Here is a 22,312-nt window from a genome sequence, read left to right on the forward strand (position 1 = left end):
CATTTTTTCTTGCTTTCCCTATTTATTTTAGGAAATCTGCAGGTAATCCTCGACTTACAACAATTAGTAGAGCAGCCATTTGAAATTGCAACAGCACTGAAACGAGTGACTTACAACTGGTCCTTGCTCTTGCAACCTTTGCAGTATCTTCACGTTCAACAAAATTCAGATTCTTGGTTTGAACCCCAATGAAAAATATAATGAAACATAAGAAAGCCCGCCTTGCAAAAAAGAACAGTAGTGAATCCAGGGGTTTTTCATGCTTCGTTCATGATTTCGCTGCCCTCCCCCCCCTCCCCGATTTTTAAATTTTATTTATTTATTTGCTTATCCATTCAATTTTTAGGCTGCCCATTCTCTCCTATATATTTTTTTAAATTTTTTTTTATTTTAAACACATAAACACATCAACAAAAACAAACACATGACTTAACACAACATAGGAACAAGAAGTTCCATCATATATCATACAGCAGTTCCGTATCGGTTTCTTTACAGTTAGTGTTTTCCCTTCTATACGTTTCTATCTTGCATTCATGGTCCCCTTATTCGTTATCCATTTTTATGTACAATTCTATATTTATTTATACTTAGCTACTTATACCAAAATATTGTTTACCTATATTGTGTTTTATATTCTTGCTGTCATTTATTCTCTTACATACAATTATAGGTATACATTCACATATTTATTCTTTTCCTTTGCCATTCTTATACTTTTGTTATTCCATTTAAAAGGTTATAATGTACAGTTAGGGTTGATTTGTTTACCATCCCTAGCGCCTGTTGTATCACCACCTTATTTTCCCTTTCTTTTCTCCCTCCCTTCCTTCTCTACTTCCTTCCTTCCTTCCTTTCCTATAAGATGATTCTGGACAGCTTTTAGCTCTCGGTCTCTTCTTATTCCTCTTTTAATCAGATTTTTCTTATGTGGAGAGATTTAACAATTGCCCAAATGCTGAAAATGACACTCAAAAGATGCTCATTGTTATGTGTTTCCTGCAGAATGACCAAATTTGCGAGATTTAAAAGAAGGCCAACTCAGAGAGAAAATGCAGATGAGACTGCCATTTTGCTTCAACCGGAAGCTAGCAAAAGCAAAGAACTTCTAAAACATTTCTGGACTGTTTTTGGAACTTATTTCCTTCTGGCGACCCTCTGTTTGATCACCTGTGACGTCTTCTTGTTTTTGGTTCCAAAGACACTGAGGTATGTGGACGTTAAACTTTGTTTCCAAAGGTGGATTAATAAAGTTCTTTGCGGGTCATCTAATCCAGGGGTGACCTTCAAACTTTTTCCCTGCCGGTTCTGTGGGCCGGGGGTGGGTTCCGTCAGCCACTACTGCCAGTTTGCTGCACACGCTTGATGCACTCTGTGCGCACATGCACAGTGCAATAAAAATTGTTTGGGGCATATCCCTCTCTCCATGTGTGCTTCCGTGCTGTAATTGCTGATTGCTGTTTGTTTGAGATCTGACTAAAGTATGTGTAAGTATATATTCTTTGTGGAAAAATAAACCCACTATTTAAATGCAAACCTCTCTTTACTATATTTGCTCTTGGGTTCTCTCACATAGTCACACTGTGCATACTCTGACAGATTTTAGGGTCAGGTATGAAGAATCAGGACTATAGGTTAAATGGGAGTTAAGAAATATTGCTCAAGCTTATACAGAAGAATCTAGTCAACTAATAGTCATCACTCAGTTGTCTCTATATAACACTCAACAGAATTCAACATAGGTTGGACTTGGACTTTGTGGGAACATAATGATTCTAAGCTGATGACTCACTTCACTCCACCTCCCCTGCTCTTTTCCTATATTTAGATATCCCTGGCCTATGTGATGAGCTAACAATAAATTACATTCACCTAACACAATTAACTTGGTGGCTAATTTCCTTGGCTTTGACCATTCATTGAACCATGCACCAATTTCCAAACTAACCAAGATTAGTGCCACGTTTTGTAACTTTAAAAGTAGATGCCACTCTTAGATCATATTTCACTAGTCAAGTCAAATCAAGGACAGCCATAATCTAACTTGGAAGAAGAGAACTTTTTAAGACTCAACAGAATTCAACATGGGCTGGACTTGGATTTTTGTGGGAACGTAATGATTCTAGGCTGATGGCTCACTTCACTCCACCTCCCGAGTTCTACCTGCTCTTTCCCTATATTTAGAGATCCCTGGCCTATGTTATAAGCTACAACTAAATTACATTCACCTAACACAATTAACTTGGTGGCTAATTTAACCCGGTTCTCTTTCTAGGATGGTAGAATTACTTTGATTCTTCTTGCAGTCTTTTCCTAGATTTTATCAATGACCAAGAAGCTCCTCTTTGGATAGGTTATTTCTATGCTGCTGCGATGTTCCTTTTGGCTTGTCTGCAGACACTGTTTGAGCAGCGGTACATGTATATGTGTTTCATGCTGGGCATGAGGTTAAAAACAGCCATCACGGGCCTTGTTTATCGGAAGGTAAATCATGCTCTTGGTTGATGATATTTTTTTAACTCTGTGGTGCTTTTGGGAAGTACATCTAGACCAGTGGTGGGATTCAAAAATGTTCTGTGGGCATAGCTTGGTGGGCGTGGCTTAGTGGGCATGGCAAGGGAAGGATACTGCAAAATCACCATTCCCTCCCCACTCCAGGGGAAGAATACCACAAAATCTCCATTCCCTCCCCACTCCAGGGGAAGGATACTGCAAAATCTCCATTCCCACTCCAGGGGAAGGATACTGCAAAATCCCCATTCTCTCCCCACTCCAGGGGAAGGATACTGCAAAATCCCCATTCCCTCCCCACTCCTGGGGAAGGATACTGTAAAATCTCCATTCTCTCCCCACTCCAGGGGAAGGATACTGCAAAATCCCCATTCCCTCCCCACTCCTGGGGAAGGATACTGCAAAATCCCCATTTCCTCCCCACTCCTGGGGAAGGATACTGTAAAATCTCCATTCTCTCCCCACTCCAGGGGAAGGATACTGCAAAATCCCCATTTCTTCCCCACTCCAGGGGAAGGATACTGTAAAATCTCCATTCTCTCCCCACTCCAGGGGAAGGATGCTACAAAATCCACATTTCCTCCCCACTCCAGGGGAAGGATACTGTAAAATCTCCATTCCCTCCTCGCTCAAGAAGAAGAATACTGTAAAATCTTCATTATCTCCCCACTCCAGGGGAAGGATACTGTAAAATCCCACCCAACTCCAGGGGACAGATACTGTAAAATCCCCATTCCCTCCCCACTCCAGGGGAAGGATACTGCAAAATCTCCATTCCCTCCCCACTCCAAGAAGCTTCTTCTGCTCTGATCCATTCTCATCCAAGAAGCTTCAGCTGAAGAATCTCCTTGGTTGAGAAGTGACGCCTTCAAAGAAAAAAACAGAAAGTCCAAGTTGCCTCTTGAAAAAGCATCTTTGGGAAAATGAAGAAAGCGACATATCATAACCCCCAAACACGCAGGTAGAAGGTCAAAGCAGCTCAGACACCTCCTTAATTCACATAAGTATAAGAGGGGGGAAGAGATGATGTCCAGACTTGCTGGATTGATATCAGACAAACTAGACACACCCAACTAAGACATCACCTCCATGACACGATTACTTGTATTAAGTGGCTGTAACAGGAGAAGAGATTCCTATTAAAAAGAAGATTTGCTTTTTGTTCTCTAGATCTTGGTCCTGCCCAGCGCAGCAAAAAATTCAACATCCGTGGGCGAGATTGTCAACCTGGTATCCGTTGACGTGCAGAAGCTGATGGACCTAATTATTTATTTTAATGGGACCTGGCTTGCTCCTATCCGGATCGTCATCTGCTTTGTCTTCCTTTGGCAGGTAAAACGCGCGCGCATGCGCGCGCACACACACACAGACACAGACACAGACACACACACACACACATCTCTGATTGTCTATGGAGATTCTCGGTCATCCAGGTCATCCAAAGGTGCTTTTTCAGGCAGCCACTGGACTTCCTTGTTTTACTTTGAAGGCGTTTCGCTTCTTATCCAAGAAGCTTCTTCAGCTCTGGCTAATCCATCATGATGCAGTTCACAGGCTGTGTGAAGCCAAATCATCATTACACAAGCCATATCTCGGTACCCCTATATAGTATACAGTCGTTTTGTATCTATTATTCAAAGATCTGGAGGGGTTTTCCTCCTTCGGATGCCAAAATAGCAATAGCAATAGCGCTTAGACTTATATACTGCTTCTTAGTGTTTTACCGCCCTCTCTAAGCGGTTTACAGAGTCAGCCTATTTGCCCCCAACAATCTGAGTCCTCATTTTACCGACCTCGGAAGGATGGAAGGCTGAGTCAACCTTAAGCTGGTCAGGATCGAACTCCTGGCAGTTGGCAGAGTTAGCCTGCAATGCTGCATTCTAACCACTGTGCAGGCAGGCAGGCAGGCAGGCAGGCAGGCAGGAAAGAAGGAAAGAAAGAAGGAAGGAAGGGAAGGAAGGAAGGAAGGAAGGGCAAGAGCATTTAAACTTATATACTGCTTCATAGTGTTTTACAGCCCTCTCTAAATGATTTACAGAGTCAGCATATTTCCCCCAAAAATCTGGGTCCTCATTTTACCGACCTCAGAAGGCTGGAAGGCTGAGTCAACTTTGAGCCTGATGAGAATCGAACTGCCAAATTGCAGGCAGTCAACAGTTAGCAGAAGTAGCCTGCAGTACTGCACTCTAACCACTGCACCATCAGGGCTCTTATACTGATATTCAAATAATTGAATCACTCCTCAGGTTCTGTTCACCTGGCCACTAGATGTCTCCATTGGCTCATTAAAAATGGTGAAAAGCTCAGTCAAGGAAACAGGCTTTCAACTTTCTCGTGAATATTTCAACTCCGATGCCATTTCCTTACTGTTCAGTAGAAAGAGATGCACAAACATATTCTGCGTTCTCTTCATTTACATTCTGGTTTCTGAACCCATTAGCTCCTAGGACCCTCGGCCTTGTCTGCGGTTATCATATTTTTAGTTCTCTTACCTCTGAACTTTGGGATCAGCAAGAAGAGGAGCCAGCTCCAGGTATGGCACCTAAAACCCTTCCGTTTTCTGGAAAATAAGTACATTTAATTTCCCTCCTTAGCTTGATTTTGTATCCCCTGGTGACTTCCAAAGATGTTGGCCAAGAATTCCTACAAACAACAACCAGCGGTGGGATTAAAAAAGTGTTAGCAACCAGTTCTCTGCCCATTGCTGGGTGGCCGTGGCCATGATGGGTGTGGCCTACTCAGCCTCCTGCACTACTGCCCGAGCCTCTGGGAGGGCGAAAACAGCCTCTCCCGGGCTCCAGAGGCTGGAAAAAGGCCCATTTTCAGACTTCTGGAACTTCCGGTAGGCCCATTTTTCGCCCTCCCAAGGCTCTGGAGCCTCCAGGAGGGTGAAAATGGCCTTCCCCGGGCTCCAGAGGATGAAAACAGGTCTGTTTCTGGACTCTCAGTACTTCGAGGAGGCCTGGTTTTCATCCTCCCAGAACCTCCATGTGGGCCCTGCCCTTACCTCGCATCAAAATGGGCTGCATGGAGACTCCTGGGAGAGGAGGGGCAGAGTGGGTGAGGCCAGCCATTTCTTCCAACTAACGGTTCAGCGAACCAGATGTAAAATTAACATCCGGTTCGACCGAACCGGTCCGAACCGGCTAAGTCCCACCCCTGACAACAACTAAAAGCCACACTAGTCAGACCTCTTGGGAGTTGCAGTCTGACACATCTGAAGGCCTTCCAGATGTGGGAACGCTGACAAGGACCACAACTCCTAACTCAGAACATAGTTTGTTTCATTGTTGTCTATGAGCAGAGGAGAATCAGAAGCTACTGAAGGAAGTCATTGATGGACGTATATCTTTAATTCCATATCATTTGCTGGTGGATACAGAATTTTGCTTTGGGTTCTTATAAAATGTTTGATCCTGAGGTTGAACAAATTTGGGGCCCAGTGGGTAATTTCAATGTTTCAGGTAGACAACGTCTGTCCAGCTATGACTCTTGCCAGTGCCTTGTGTATTTTCCTTATAAATTTATTTACAATGTTTAAACCACTTCAGTCATGCCAAATGGGACAATGTAAAACAAAGCAAAAGGAACTTTGAGAGGTAATATAACTTAATAATATCAGAGAAATATGAATCATCTATGATGGATGTTCCAACCAACCAAGGTCAAACACATGATTAGGAGTGGGGGGTTAGCAGTTAGCAGTTAGACTTATATACCGCTTCATAGGGCTTTCAGCCCTGTCTAAGCGGTTTACAGAGTCAGCATATTGCCCCCACAGTCTCGGTCCTCATTTCACCCACCTTGGAAGGATGGACGGCTGAGTCAACCTTGAGCCGGTGAGATTTGAACCGCCTAACTGCAGATAGCAGTCAGCTGAAGTGGCCTGCAGTACTGCACACTAACCACTGCGCCACCTCGGGTTGATCTTCAGAGCTTATGAAATGCAAAAATGGCCAGGGCTGAGCAGATCTCCACGTGTGTTTGCGCCTGTGTGTAATGTTGTGAATGATTAGAAGTATGACTAAATATTACTATTCCAGTTGTCCTGTTGGTGCTACAAACTTGAATTTCCATCTTTCAGGAAGCTCAGATAAAGCATAAGGACAGCCGTGCAAGGCTGACCAGCACCATCCTCAGTGCCCTGAAGGTCCTCAAACTCCATGGCTGGGAGAAGAACTTCCTAAGCAAAGTACTGGGCATCCGAACTCAAGAACTTCAAGCTCTCAAGATGTCTCAGTTCCTCTTCTCAGCTTCTCTTGCATCTTTCCAGTCATCCACTTTTTTGGTGAGCTGTGCAGATTGACCTGCCCAAAATGGCATATGATTGGGCTTTGAGAGGGTTTCACCTCTTCTCTTGGATGACTGGATGACTTCCACATCTTGGATGACTCTAAGCTGTCAGGAAGAGCCAACACTCCAGAAGATAGGCTTAAGATACAGAAGGATCTTGACAAACTTGAACATTGGGCACTATCTAACAAAATGAAATTCAGTGGTGAAAAGAGTAAGGTTCTACATTTAGGCAAGAAAAACAAAATGCCCAGGTACAGTGTAGGTGGTACCTTGCTCAATAGTAGTAACTGTGAGAGGGATCTTGGAGTCCTAGTGGACAACTATTTAAATAGGAGCCAGCTGTGGGCAGCAGCTGCCAAAAAACCCAACGCAGTTCTAGGCTACTTAAACAGAGGGATAGAATTAAGATCACATGAAGGGTTAATACCATTTTATAATGCCTTGGTAAGGCCACACTTGGAATCCTCCATTCAGTTTTGGTCTCCACCATGTAAAAAAGATGTTGAGACTCTAGAAAGAGTGCAGAGAAGAGCAACAAAGAGGATTAGGGGACTGGAGACTAAAACATATGAAGAACGGTTGCAGGAATTTGGTATTTCTAGTTTAATGAAAAGAAAGACTAGGGGAGACATGATAGCAGTGTTCCAATATCTCAGGGGTTGCCACAAAGAAGAGGGAGTCAAACTATTCTTCAAGGCACCTGAGGGTAGAACAAGAAGCAATGGGTGGAAACTAATCAAGGAGAGAAGCAATTTAGAACTGAGGAGATATTTCCTGACAGAACAATTAATCAGTGGAACAGAAGTTGCCTCCAGAAGTTGTGAATGCCCCAAAACTGGAAATCTTTAAGAAGATGCTGGATAGCCATTTGTCTGAAATGGTATAGGGTTTCCTGCCTAGGCAGGGGTTGGACTAGAAGACCTCCAAGGTCCCTCCCAACTCTGCTATTGTAATTGTAATTCTCTTGTTGCTTCTCTACAGATTTCATTCATCATCTTTGCGGTCTACACGTTGTCAGATAAGACAAATATCCTGGATGCTAAGAAAGCTTTTGTTTCTCTTAGCTTGGTCAACATTCTCAATACTGCTCATTCCTTCCTTCCATTTTCCATTAATGCTGTTGTGCAGGTGAGTTTCTTTGACTACATTGCAGAACTTGACGGGATGGGTCCTCATTCCGGAGACTCCAGTTCTACATTTCCAAGTGGTCCTCCTGCTAGGCAGTTGTTTCAAACCTTTGGACACCTCCAAATAAATCATATTGCTCTTTCTTATCCATCTTCCTGAGGGTTGGTTCCTGGAGATCCCAGAGCAAAGGAAGGAGAATCTAGAACCACCATCCAAAAATGATCTAAAAGCTTGAGGGCACCTTGGATTTTTCCTAGACCAGAAGTCTCAAAATTTTTCAGGTCAATGACCCCCTTCGTAAAGTTTCAGATTGTCCATAGACTTCCTCCCCAAGCATTTGTTTTGAAAATAGTTTCATAAATGCCACTTTAATTGTTGTTACTACAAACAATGACATAAATAATAAATAAACAAGGCCAGTAACATCACATGGCTGATGGGGACAATTGAAGGCCACTCTTGTTAGCAGTTGATCACCCAACCTTGAATAATACTGTCTCAACACTAAACATCTCATCTTGAGGTCTACAGACTGGGATGGACCTCTACAGAAACCCACAAAATTAATTGACCCCCCCAATTGACCTTTTATCATATAGACCACCTACTGACCTCCCCTTTGACTTCCAAATATTTATTGACTACTTGGATGGTCCCATTGACTCTTTGGGGGAGGGTCCATATTGATCACTTTGGAAACTCTCGTCCAAACCTTTCCTTAACTGCGTATATTTTGTTCTAGGCAAAAGTTTCCATCCATCGCTTAGCTACCTTTCTTTCTCTTGAAGAATTAGATCAAGCTCAGGTGGACGTTGAGTCTTCAGACCGCAGTAAGTATTGGCTGAGTATTTCCAATCAGTGTAAACGTGATTGATTATTCTGAGAATTAAAGCCTATTCATCAATACATCAGGCACATTGTGTTCTGACCTAGGCTTCTCAAGATCATGAAGCAGACTCCTTGTCCCAATAAAAATCCCTTTTATTTAGGTTAAAGGGAATTCCTCTCCAGCAAAGTTCTGGCCAACAGTCTTTCATGAGATTTCACAACTACAGACCTTGATCAGGCTTGGAGAGATGCCAGGCTGATATCTTCCAAACTCCACGCTGTAGCAGCAATTACTTGGCGTATAATCCCCGACCTCCGGTCCTTTCAACGCGCCCTAAAAAGTTGGCTTTTCCAGCAAGCCAGCCTGGCCTGAACAAAACAAAACAATTTATTGATTACTGTTAATTTTAATTTTAATTCTTTTTAAAAAAAATGTCATTGTCAATTTTAATTGGGTTTGGGATATTCTATTTAATTTCTTTTAACTTTTGTATTATGTGTTTCTTTTAATGTTGTACACCGCCCAGAGTCCTCGGGAGAAGGGCGGCATATAAATCTAATAAACCTAAACCTAAACCTAAGTCAGGAACAGATCTTCACCCTAATGAATAGAACTAATTGTCTCCTGCAAACTCCCCTTCCCTCTTTATTCCCTATTGGAGGGGACATTCAACTGTGCCTTTACTCCCAAGTTGGCCCTTGTTCTTTAGCTGTTCCCTTCGTCTGGCAACTCTGCGCATGCACGCACTGGGAACAGGCTCCAGCTGTTCTTCTGCCTCACTGATGTCTGACTCTGAAGGCAGCTGATAACTGTCGGCCGGCTCTGGCCCCCTTTCTGCCTCTGACACAGAGCCCTCCTCAGAGCCTTCCCCAGACTCCAGGACTGGCCCAGGTTCCTCCCCAACCTCCTCACTGTCTGAATCTACTGGCAGCTCCGCTGGCCGCTGGCGGGCCACAACAGGTTGGGTAGGACCAGGTTAGCCAATGCAAATCCTCAAATGTCTAACTTTTGTGAACAGGTGTGAGTGCTTGCAAGAAGGCTGAATAAGGAATGGGAGAGCTGATACTTTGGCTTATGGCCACAGTTGCAATCAGATCTTCCATCACTAAATGAGGCGATAGTTAACAGACTCACACCTGATTTTACATTTACTTTCACTTTTCTGCCAGGGTTGTTAAGTGAATCACTGTGACTGTTTAGTGAATTGTGTGGTCATTAAATGAACCCAATTCCCTGTGGTGACCTTCATGTGATCCTGGGAGACTGCAACTATCATAAACACATGCTGGTGGCCAAGTGCCTTGGTCATGCGACTGGGAGGACACTACGACAGTCATAAGTCTGAGGATTTGCTTAAGTCACTGTTTTCAGTGTCATCCTAACTTTGAATGCTCGTAAAATGAATTCACTTGAGTCAAGAACGGCCATTATTATTGTTGAGCATATGATGAGAGCTTGACAGAAGAGAATTAAACATAAACAGAGGGATAGAATCAAGATCACGTGAAGTCTTAATACCACTTTATAATGCCTTGGTAAGGCTACACTTGGAATAGGGCATCCAGTTTTGGTTGCCACGATGTAGAAAAGATGCGGAGACTCTAGAAAGAGTGCAGAGAAGAGCAACCAAGATGATTAGAGAACTGGAGGCTAAAACACATGAAGAACCGTTGCAGAAATTGGGTGTAGCTAATTTAATGAAAAGAAGGACTAGGGGAGACATGATAGCAGTCTTCCGGTGCCTCAGGGGCTGCCACAAACAAGAGGGAGTCAAATCTATTGTCCAAGGCACCTGAGTGTAGAACAAGAAGCAATGGGTGGAAACTCATCAAGGAGAGAAGCAACTTAGAACTGAGGAGATATTTCCTGATAGCAACAACAATTAATCAGTGGAACAACTTCCCTCTAAAAGTTGTGAATGGTCCAACACTGGACGTTTTTAAGAAAATATTGGGTATCCATTTGTCTGAAGTGGTGTAGTGCCTAAGCAGGAGATTGGACTAGAAGACCTCCAAGGTTCCTCTGTTATTCTATATTCTATACACTTACAATTCACATAATTATATATGAAAATGTCTACAGGGGCACGGCAGAGGCCTCATAACTGGATGTGCCATAGCAAACCTGCTCTGGCTAATATAGAAAGTAAACCATCATCATCCCAAAATATGTGCTGATTCATGCATTTTTCTGTTAGATCTGAATTCCATCATTGTCACAAATGGAACTTTCAGCTGGTGCAGAGAAAGCAATCCGTGCCTGAAAAGGTAAAATTTGATGCCCACTGACAGGAAGTTCGATCCTGACTGGCTCAAGGTTGACTCAGACTTCCGTCCTTCCGAGGTCGGTAAAATGAGGACCCAGATCGTTGGGGACAAGAGGCTGACTGATAAACTGCTTAGAGAGAGCTGTAAAGTCACTATGTAGTGATATATAAGTCTAACTGCTATTACTATTGCTATTATTCCCTGTCCCTTTCTATTCCTCCAGATCTCCACATTGAATTTAGTCCGGCTGCTGCCAGGATCTTTCCACCCACAATACGGCTTGAAGATGACTAAGATGTACATTTTTTTTTACCTTTACAGGATAAATCTTACTGTACCGCAGGGCAGTCTGTGTGCTGTGGTGGGTCACGTGGGGGCTGGGAAATCCACCCTGCTCTCGGTGTTACTTGGTGAACTGCAAAGGATCGAAGGTTCGGTAGCAATGAAGGTAAAGCACTTTAAAACAGAATGTATTCAAGGTGTGGTCAGCCTTCCCCAACTCAAGGACTCTCGGAATATGTGGACTTCAACTCCCAGAATTCTTAGCGATGCCCTCATTGGCTCTGGGAACTCTGGGAACTAAGGACCACTTTGGAAGGTCAACCAGACCGGGACAATCTGCTTTGGGATCAGAAGTGGTATTCAGCTGGTTCGCTTCGGTTCACTCCTTTCTTCCTTCTCGCTTTTTCCTTCCTTCCCTTCTCCCTCTTTTTTCTTCCTTCCTTCCTCCCACCTTTCCTCCTCTGTGTTCCTCTTCCTATCTTCTTTCCCTCCCTCCCTTCTCAATCCTCCATTTTTCTTTCTATCCTTTTTTTCCTGGAGCCCTCCCTTCTCTCTATCCTTTCTTCTCTCTATCTTCCTCCCTCCCTCCCTCGTCTTTATCCTTTCTTCTTTCTATCCTCTTCCTCCCTTCTCTCTATCCTTCTTCCTTCTCTCTATCTTCCTTCCGTCCCAATGAAATGCGCGAGCCCTGTGCATGCAGAGAGCCGAGGTGGCGCAGTGGTTAAATGCAGCACTGCAGGCTACTTCAGTTCTGCAGTTCTGCAGTTCGGCTGTTCAAATCTCACCGGTTCAAGGTTGACTCAGCCTTCCATCCTTCCAAGGTGGGTGAAATGAGGACCCAGACTGTGGGGGCAATATGCTGACTCTGTAAACCACTTAGCGGTATATAAGTCTAACTGCTATTGCTATTGCTAAGGTGGTGCGCTCATATTTGCGAACCGGTGGGGAAGGAAAGTGAATCCCACCGTTGTTTAGGATTTGTGTTTGTGTGTGTGTGTGTGTGTGTGTGTTGTAATTCTAGTGCTTCAGTAGTTTGAGTCACTTCAGTGGTGGCTTTCTATCGGGGGATCCATTCAAAGCAGAGGCTTTGGGGTGTCAGTTCAAGAAGAGGTTGAACAATCTGGGATCTCCATAAATTACTGAACTCTCTCATCATTGGCCACTTTCAAAACTGGGCTTTTTGGGTGGGGCGCATCTCTGTTGGAATTCAAGAATGGCTTGGTAGGACCTCTTTTGGGAGACAGAGAAAGTTTGACTTCAGCCGATGGAAGTTTGCCTCCATCTCTCTCTCCTTACCAAAGTCCTCTTTCCCATTCTGGTGACAATTTGGTGAGCTTCACTCCTTTTCTTTTTACAGGGCCCAGTAGCGTTGGTTCCCCAGATAGCATGGATACAAAATGCTTCTGTGGAAGACAATGTCATATTTGGGAGACAAATGGAGAGGACGTGGTACAACCAGGTGGTCAAAGCCTGCGGCCTGAAGCCTGACATAGATGGTTTTCCAGCTGGAAGCCAGACAGAAATTGGAGAGAAGGTTCGTGGACCATTACCATGTTATTTATCTATCCAAAAGGAATATGGAATATACACTTGATTGAGTAGATGGTGGTAGTGTTGGTCTTCCTCTTCCAATATTATACCATGATTAGCTTAATGGTCTTTCAACCATACATTAATCATCTTCTTCTTTCTCTTCCTCCTCCTCCTCCTCCTCCTCCTCCTCTTCTTCTTCCTCCTCCTCTTCTTCTTTTTCTTCTTCTTCCTCCTCCTCTTCCTCCTCTTCCTCCTCCTCTTCTTCTTCTTTTTCTTCCTCCTCCTCCTCCTCCTCCTCCTCTTCTTCTTCTTCTTCTTCTTCTTCTTCTTCTTCTTCTTCTTCTTCTTCTTCTCCCCCCCCCCTGCAATGAAACAAAGAAACTCCCCTAACGGTGGAGTTGTAACTCATAGGGTATCTGCTTTGCCCTCAAAGAGTTCCAAGTTCTCCACAGGAGAAACACAACTTCTGTTTATTTTAAAGAAACCTGTGAGCTCTTTCCCCAATCAGTGTATATTGAGGAAGAGGACCTGGGACACTCCAAAAGTTGCTAATTCTATCCCCAGAAGATTTAGCTTTAGCATGATCTATAGTGAGGATCTAAATTGATCTCAAGTGATCCATTCGACACAAAAAACCCATTGGCCAGGTCTTGCTGCTTTAGCAGAGTAAGGAAGATACTCAGAGATGATTCACACCCTGGTCAGTGTCTCTTCGCACTTCTACCATCGGGCAGAAGACATTGGAGCATAGCCAACTGGACAAATAGGTTTAAAGATAGTTTCTATCCTTGGGCTGTGAGACACTTGCACACAACCACAATCATTCCACCCACACATTTGACTAGTTTTTCTTTTTCTTCAACTTTCAACTTTAATAAGATTTGTATGCCGCCCACTCCCTTGGGACTCTGGGCGGCTCTTTCTTTCTTTCTTTCTTTCTTTCTTTCTTTCTTTCTTTCTTTCTTTCTTTCTTTCTTTCTTTCCTAATTACTTGCATAGGGATTATTCTTTATACTATTTATGTTGTTTGTATTTGTTATCATGGATTGCATCAGTGAGGCTAAAACCAATTTCGTTGCATACCTGGCGTACAATGACAATAAAGGCTATATACTATGAGAGGGATACTGGGAGGTGACTGAGGACTATTTTTTTTTCCCTTCAAGGTTTTTTTTTTTTAATTATACAAATTATAAATATTATAGAAACAAAGAGTTGTCCGGGTCTTTTCTTTTACATACTCTCAATTGGCATAGTCCTTTTTACCTCATGCTTTTGTTTTCCCTTTCAGCCAAATTATATTCTCTTCCATTATTTTTCATCTTTATAGTTATTTTTTTTTCTTAATACATAACAGTGTCTTCCATTGCCCCTTCAAAAATTACACCCAATTATCATTCCTGATTTTCTCCACTGGTATATTTTGCTATAAACAACATACATACATACAACATACAAGCAACTTAGAACTGAGGAGAAATTTCCTGACAGTTAGAACAATTAATCAGTGGAACAGAAGTTGCCTCCAGAAGTTGTGAATGCCCCAACACTGGAAGTCTTTAAGAAGATGCTGGATAGCCATTTGTCTAAAATGATATAGGGTTTCCTGCCTAGGCAGGGGGTTGGACTAGAAGACCTCCAAGGTCCCTTCCAACTCTGCTATTGTATTGTATTGTATTGTATTGTATTGTATTGTATTGTATTGTATTGTATTGTATTGTATTGTAATCAAGGGGATAAGCAACTTAGAATTAGGGAGAAATTTCCTGACAGTGAGAACAATTAACCAATGGAATAACTTGCCTCCAGAAGTTGTGAATGCTCCAACACTGGAAGTCTTTAAGAAGATGCTGGATAGCCATTTGTCTGAAACGGTATAGGGTTTCCTGCCTAGGCAGGGGGTTGGACTAGAAGACCTCCAAGGTCCCTTCCAACTCTGCTATTGTATTGTATTGTACATCCTCGAATTCAATTTAAGCATAGAGAGCATTTCTTTCACATGTTTTCTACATTAACAATATTTCTTTATTTTTTTATTAGTTGTGTAACAATAACAATCGTACTACTATTCTCTTTAGTCTACTAATAGAACTCTTTCCCCTTCCGCTGAGGACTATTTTCATGCTGCCATAGGGCATCAATCTTTCTGGAGGACAAAAGCAGAGGCTCAGCCTGGCTCGTGCCATTTATACGAAGGCCTCAGTTTACCTCCTGGACGATCCCTTGTCTGCTGTGGATGTTCCAATGGGACAGGACATTTTCAACCAGGTTCTTGGACCAAACGGCTTGTTGAAGGAAAAGGTACTTGACATTCCAAACTCTCCTTACTTATCGGAACAGGATCTGATGCAGTACAGAGAGTCCTTGACCACAAATGAGGCCAACATTTTTGTTGCTAAGCGGGAACAGTTGTTAAGTGAGTTTCCTCTCATTGCACGACCTTTCTTGCCCCCTTTCTTAAGCGAGTCACTGTAAATTGTTAAGTGAGTGACATGGTTGCTACGTGAATCTGGCTCTTCCCCCGTTGACTTTGCTTGTCAGAAGATCACAAAAGGGGATCGCGTGACCCTCAAGACCAGTGGCGGGATCCTCCCGGTTTAACAACCAGCTAAGACGCTGAGCTTGTCGATCAGAAAGGTCGGCAGTTTGGCGGTTCAAATCCCTAGCACCGCGTAACGGAGTGAGCTCCTGTGACTTGTCCTAGCTTCTGCCAATCTAGCAGTTTGAAAGCATGTAAAAAATGCAAGTAGAAAAACAGGAACCACCTTTGGTGGGAAGGGAACAGTGCTCCGTGCGCCTTCGGTGTTTAGTCATGCCGGCCACATGACCACGGAGACGTCTTTGGACAGCGCTGGCTCTTCGGCTTTGAAACGGAGATGAGCACTGCCCTCTAGAGTTGGGAATGACTAGCACTTATGTGCGAGGGGAACCCTTACCTTTACCTTTAATTACAGTTATACAAGTGTTGATGCTACAGTTGTTCTTATGGGCTTTTCACAGGAGAAGTCTCTTAAGTGTCTAGGCCTCAAAGCCTTCCTACAAGCTACTGTCAGACAAGCCAAGATAGACCCAGAGCTTAATATTCACCAATTGCAAAGACTTGTGACTTCAAATCCTAGTACAAAGTTAGGGTTAGATCCTACGGAGACTATAGGTAGTCCTCAACTGACTATGATGGCAACAGCATACAAAGAGAATTTATATAAAATATTTTATAGATGGTATATGATACCTAAAAGATTAGCAAAAATGTTTAAGGATAAATCAGCTAAATGTTGGAAATGTCACCAATTGCCAGGAACATATTATCATATGTGGTGGATGTGTAGGGATGCAGGAAGCTATTGGATTAAAATACAAACATGGTTAGAGAAAATAATAGATCAATCCGTAGAGTTTAAGCCGGAGGTATTCTTATTGGGTATTCTACCAGAGAAATATAGTAAAGAAGATTCGTATTTGATTGTACAAATAATAACAGCAGCTAGAATTGTATTTGCACAAAATTGGAAAGCAGACAAAATCCCATCGGAAGGGGAGGTAATAAAGAAAATATTAGAATGTGCAGAAATGAATAGGTTGACATTGAGAATAAAGGACAAGGAGGAATCAGTGAACTACAGGACATGGGGGCGATTTTATGAGTGGCTTGAAAAAAGATATAAATAGAAAGAAAAAGGAAGAAAACATGAAATAAATATCTCAGACGACACATGATTAAATTAGGGGGAGGGGAAATAAAAAAATATCAAAATGTAAATATACAGGCGGAAAAATGATATGAGTTGACAAATGTTCAAATAGCAATTATAAGAATGTATATCTAAGAATAAATTTGAAAGGAAAAATACAAAACATTTTACAAAAATGGAGCATTAAGCATCATGGGCAATAGTGAGAGAGTCTACAACTTACAGTTCAGTAATTTATGGAGTTCCCCAGATTGGTCGGCCCGCTTCTTGTAACTGACACCTCAAAGCTATTGTTGAATTACCTCAGGGATTTTCCTCTTGCTTTCCAGACTCGCGTCCTGGTGACCAACTCCATCCACATTCTACCCAAAGTAGACAACATCATTGTGATGGTGAATGGAGAAGTCTCTGAGATGGGCTCTTGGCAGGAACTGATCAGAAAGCAGGGGGCATTTGCAGACTTCTTGAGGTCCCAGAACCTTGAAAAAAAAGAAGACCAGGAATTGCAAGTTACTGCTGGTCCTCCCAAAGGTCATCTATACTTGGTGGTTGATACAACTGGGTATTATTATTATCCATGAATAGACACTTGTTAGTCTTGGAGCCACTTCATGCATTCTGTGGGGATTCTGATAAAACCCTTCACACAATCTATCCCCGTATTCTTCGAAGAGCTGTTGATCCATAGCAAAAATCATCTGGAAGCTGAGATTGGTAGAAGGTAGAACCAGATTTGATAGGACAGAACAGAATAACAGAGTTGGAAGGGTCCTTGTAGGTCTTCTAGTCCCATTCCTTGCTCAAGCAAGAGATCCTATTCCGTTACAGACAAATGGTTGCTCAGTCTCTTCTTAAATCTGACACACACACACACACACACACACTCACACAGTGAGAGAAAGAGAAAGAAAGGAAGAAAGAAATAAAGAAAAAAGAAAGAAAAAGTGAGAGATGAAAGAAAAAAGGAAAAAGGGACAGAGAGAAAAGGAAGGAAAGAGAGAGAGAGAGAGAGAGAGAACACATGGCCGGCGAGCCACTCCCACCAGGTCATATGGTGGCAAGCCACTCCCACAAAGGAGGCCACACCCACAGAGTAGGTTCGAAAAAAATTTGAAACCCACCACTGGAAGGGAAGCAACAATGACATCATTGCACAAATAATGTGTAATTTGAGTCATTTGAGACACATAATAGGCCTAGAAATGTTGCATGATTTACTTTTTGCAGCTCCCAAATTGGTGTATTTTCTCAACATCGGTGGGTTATTCTTCTATTCTGTCTCTATCATGTCCCTTCTGAGACTTCGGTCTATCTTGACTCCACAGATGCAGGAAACATTAAGTGGATCTCCACAACTCCTGTGACCCACAATGAAACCCCTGGAAAGTAAGTATTTTATTTCTGTATTTATATCTCAACTTTATTGTTTTTTCAAATAACTCAAGGCAGAGAACACATTTTTTCTTGTTTTCAACATGTTGGAAGAAGCTTTTTTCTGTTATTTTTTTTAAACTTTTGCCGCAAGCCTTTCTACATTGTGAGCCTTAGTTTTCCTCACTTCATCTTTACAGGCTCGGGCTATTTGCTGATATATTCTGCCTTAGTTATGTGCCTCCTCTTTCCACTTTTCATACTTATCCTTTGTGTCTTTCAAGATCAAGAGAAGTTTTGGCCAAGAGAGACAGCGACAAGCCAACAGAGGAAGAAGGAAGAAGCCTGATGGCAGAAGATGAGAAGCAGAAGACTGGACGGGTAAGTCTAAGGATCTTCTTATTCAGTTCTCTGGGAGGGTTGCTCCCCTTTTCGGTAGAAGTTATGGGACTTGCTGTGAGGGAGGATGAACTTCACCATTTTATTCAGTGGCGGCCCTTTTTAGCTTTCAAGGGGTTTGGGCTTTCATCCTTTGGATATTACTATAGAATAGAAAATAGAATAAGAATAAGACTAGACTAGACTAAAGAGAAGAGATGGACTAAGGATAGGATAGGATAGGATAGGATGGAGTGGACTGGAGTGGAGTGGAATGGAATGGAATGGAATGGAATAGATGGAACAAGGATAGGATAGGATAGGATAGATGGAATAAGGATAGGATAGATGGAATAAGGATAGAATAGAATAGAATAGATGGAATAAGGATAGAATAGATTAGAATGGAATGGAATAGAGTAGAATAGAATGGAGAATGGAATAGAATAGAATAGAACAGAACAAGGGTAGGATAGGATAGGATAGAATAAGGATAGGATAGAATAGAATGGAATGGAATGGAATGGAGTAGAGTAGAGTAGAGTAGAATAGAATGGAGAATGGAATGGAATAGATTAGAATAGAATGGAATGGAATGGGATGGGATGGGATGGAATAGAATAAGGATAGGATAGGATAGATAGAATAAGGATAGAATGGAATGGAATGGAATGGAATAGAGTAGAATAGAATAGAATGGAGAATGGAATGGTATGGAACGGAACAGAACGGAATGGAACGGAATGGAACAGAACAGAATAGAACAGAATAGAATAGATGGAACAAGGATAGGATAGGATAGGATAGGATAGGATAGGATAGGATAAGGATGGGATAGAATGGAATGGAATGGAATGGAATGGAATAACAGAGTTGGAAGGGACCTTGGAGGTCTTCTAGTCCAACCCCCTGCCTAGGCAGGAAACCCTACACCACTTCAGACAAATGACAAAGGGTGTTTTGGAAAATAGCTTGACTCCCTCTTCTTTGTGGCAGCCCCTGAGATATTGGAACACTGCTATCGTGTCTCCCCTAGTCCTTCTTTTCATTAAACCAGACCTACCCAGTTCCAGATCTGGTGTTACAGATATCGTCGCAGGATGGAAGCTGCTCCCAGTGAAGCCTCCTTCTGCAATTGACCGGTGGTGTTTTTGTCAATGCCAATTCTTATTCTGGTTTCATCTCTTTGATTTAGGTGAAGATTTCAGTATACCTGGCATACCTGAGAACAGCAGGGTCGTTCTTCTGGGTTTATATTGTGCTGCTGTTTGCCTGCCAGCAAGTTTTCTCATTCTGCCGTGGCTACTGGCTCAGCCTGTGGGCCAATGACCCCCTTTCCAATGGGACGCAACCTCATACCCAGCTCCGTGTGGGCGTCTTTTTTCTCCTAGGAGCCACGCAAGGTTTGGCCCATTCCCATCTACCACTAAGCAAAGAAATATTTACTTACTTATTCAATGTCTATGGCCACCCAACTCAACCAAGGGACCAAATATATGAGCCAATACTGTATAAACACTGCTAAACCTGGATCCAAATAACTGGATTAGTGGTTAGAGTGTAGTACGGCAGGTTACTTCTGCTGCCAGCCGGCTGCCTGCAATTTGGCAGTTCAAATCTCACCAAGCTCAAGGATATACTCAGCTTTCCGTCCTTCTGAGACTGGTAAAATGGTATTGTTGGGGGCAATAGGCTGACTCTGTAAACCACTTAGAGAGGGCTGTAAAGTGGTATATAAGTCCAACTACTATTGCTCCTTTCCTTCCTTCCTTCCTTCCTTCCTTCCTTCCTTCCTTCCTTCCTTCCTTCCTTCCTTCCTTCCCTCCCCCCCTCCCTCCCCTCCCTCCCTCCCTCCCAGTAGTTAGAAGGCAGTATTGTAGGCTAACTCTGCTCACTGCCAGCAGTTCGATTGTTACTCAGCCTTCCATCCTTCCAAGGTGGATAAAATGAGAACCCATATTGTTGGAGGCAATAGGCTGACTCTGTAAATCGCTTAGAGAGGAGTGTAAAGTGGTATATAAGTCCAAGTACTATTGCTCCTTCCTTCCTTCCTTCCTTCCTTCCTTCCTTCCTTCCTTCCTTCTTTCCTTCCTTCCTTCCTTCCTTCCTTCCTTCCCTCCCTCCCTCCCTCCCTCCCTCCCTCCCAGTAGTTAGAATGCAGTATTGTAGGCTAACTCTGCTCACTGCCCACAGTTCGATTGTTACAGGCTCAAGGTTGGACTCAGCCTTCCATCCTTCCAAGGTGGATAAAATGAGGAGCCAGATTGTTGGAGGCAATAGGCTGACTCTGTAAATCGCTTAGAGAGGAGTGTAAAGTGGTATATAAGTCCAAGTACTATTGCTCCTTCCTTCCTTCCTTCCTTCCTTCTTTCCTTCCTTCCTTCCTTCCTTCCTTCCTTCCCTCCCTCCCTCCCTCCCTCCCTCCCAGTAGTTAGAATGCAGTATTGTAGGCTAACTCTGCTCACTGCCCACAGTTCGATTGTTACAGGCTCAAGGTTGGACTCAGCCTTCCATCCTTCCAAGGTGGATAAAATGAGGAGCCAGATTGTTGGAGGCAATAGGCTGACTCTGTAAATCGCTTAGAGAGGGGTTTAAAGTGGTATATAAGTCCAAGTACTATTGCTCCTTCCTTCCTTCCTTCCTTCCTTCCTTCCTTCCCTCCCTCCCTCCCTCCCTCCCTCCCTCCCTCCCTCCCAGTAGTTAGAATGCAGTATTGTAGGCTAACTCTGCTCACTGCCCACAGTTCGATTGTTACAGGCTCAAGGTTGGACTCAGCCTTCCATCCTTCCAAGGTGGATAAAATGAGGAGCCAGATTGTTGGAGGCAATAGGCTGACTCTGTAAATCGCTTAGAGAGGAGTGTAAAGTGGTATATAAGTCCAAGTACTATTGCTCCTTCCTTCCTTCCTTCCTTCCTTCCTTCCTTCCTTCCTTCCTTCCTTCCTTCCCTCCCTCCCTCCCTCCCTCCCTCCCTCCCTCCCAGTAGTTAGAATGCAGTATTGTAGGCTAACTCTGCTCACTGCCCACAGTTCGATTGTTACAGGCTCAAGGTTGGACTCAGCCTTCCATCCTTCCAAGGTGGATAAAATGAGGAGCCAGACTGTTGGAGGCAATAGGCTGACTCTGTAAATCGCTTAGAGAGGGGTGTAAAGTGGTATATAAGTCCAAGTACTATTGCTCCTTCCTTCCTTCCTTCCTTCCTTCCTTCCTTCCTTCCTTCCTTCCCTCCCTCCCAGAAGTTAGAATGCAGTATTGTAGGCTAACTCTGCTCACTGCCAGCAGCTCGATTGTTAAAGGCCCAAGGTTGGACTCAGCCTTCCATCCTTCCAAGGTGGATAAAATGAGGAGCCAGATTGTTGGGGGCAAGAGGCTGACTCTGTAAACCACTTAGAGAGGGGTGTAAAGTGGTATATAAGTCCAAGTACTATTGCTCCTTCCTTCCTTCCTTCCTTCCTTCCTTCCTTCCTTCCTTCCTTCCTTCCTTCCCTCCCTCCCTCCCTCCCTCCCTCCCTCCCTCCCTCCCTCCCAGTAGTTAGAATGCAGTATTGTAGGCTAACTCTGCTCACTGCCAGCAGCTCGATTGTTAAAGGCCCAAGGTTGGACTCCCTGCGGTTTTGTCAGCACGCTTTTGTCAGCGCGCTTTTGTCGAGCGTGCATTTGTCGGTGAACCCATCCACAGAACCGGTAGTAAAAAAAAATTTGAATTTCACCACTGACCCGGAGGCCACACTGTTCATATATTGATGTTGTTTTATGTCTATCCAATAAACCATTTTTAAAAAAGCCCACAAGTCTTAAAATTGCCAAGATTGGACATCCCTGATTTATTCAATCATCAATCAATCAATCAATGTATGTAGCCACCCATCTCACTATTACGTGATGATAATCTTGATAAGGAAAAGTCCTCTACTGCCTGAAACAGCTGGAATCTTTCATCTCCTGTTGCAGCCATTGGGAAATTCGGGTCGGTTGCTGCGGTGTTTTTGGCCGGGATCGTGGCTTCCCGTAAGCTCTTCCGGCAAC

At 43.3% G+C, this 22,312-nt stretch overlaps 1 protein-coding gene across 4 annotated transcripts in view; it reads left to right on the forward strand.

The window, feature by feature from the left end:
- The window catches only part of ABCC6 (ATP binding cassette subfamily C member 6), a 52,191-nt gene that overhangs the window by 9,565 nt on the left and 20,314 nt on the right, over positions 1 to 22,312 (forward strand). For all 4 annotated transcript variants that reach the window (XM_032230340.1, XM_032230341.1, XM_032230343.1 and 1 more), the window contains exons 8-23: positions 1,006 to 1,209; positions 2,307 to 2,484; positions 3,682 to 3,843; positions 4,952 to 5,044; positions 6,596 to 6,799; positions 7,789 to 7,935; positions 8,678 to 8,765; positions 10,962 to 11,031; positions 11,353 to 11,479; positions 12,671 to 12,847; positions 14,980 to 15,147; positions 16,868 to 17,069; positions 17,864 to 17,924; positions 18,194 to 18,290; positions 19,483 to 19,690; positions 22,238 to 22,312. The exon at positions 22,238 to 22,312 is cut by the window's right edge and continues 236 nt beyond it. In XM_032230340.1, the coding sequence (XP_032086231.1) occupies positions 1,006 to 1,209; positions 2,307 to 2,484; positions 3,682 to 3,843; positions 4,952 to 5,044; positions 6,596 to 6,799; positions 7,789 to 7,935; positions 8,678 to 8,765; positions 10,962 to 11,031; positions 11,353 to 11,479; positions 12,671 to 12,847; positions 14,980 to 15,147; positions 16,868 to 17,069; positions 17,864 to 17,924; positions 18,194 to 18,290; positions 19,483 to 19,690; positions 22,238 to 22,312 (2,261 nt within the window). The remainder of the gene's footprint in view (positions 1 to 1,005; positions 1,210 to 2,306; positions 2,485 to 3,681; positions 3,844 to 4,951; positions 5,045 to 6,595; positions 6,800 to 7,788; positions 7,936 to 8,677; positions 8,766 to 10,961; positions 11,032 to 11,352; positions 11,480 to 12,670; positions 12,848 to 14,979; positions 15,148 to 16,867; positions 17,070 to 17,863; positions 17,925 to 18,193; positions 18,291 to 19,482; positions 19,691 to 22,237) is intronic.

The sequence above is a fragment of the Thamnophis elegans genome, chromosome 14 (genome assembly GCF_009769535.1).
Source record: "Thamnophis elegans isolate rThaEle1 chromosome 14, rThaEle1.pri, whole genome shotgun sequence".
Classification (NCBI taxonomy): domain Eukaryota; kingdom Metazoa; phylum Chordata; class Lepidosauria; order Squamata; family Colubridae; genus Thamnophis; species Thamnophis elegans.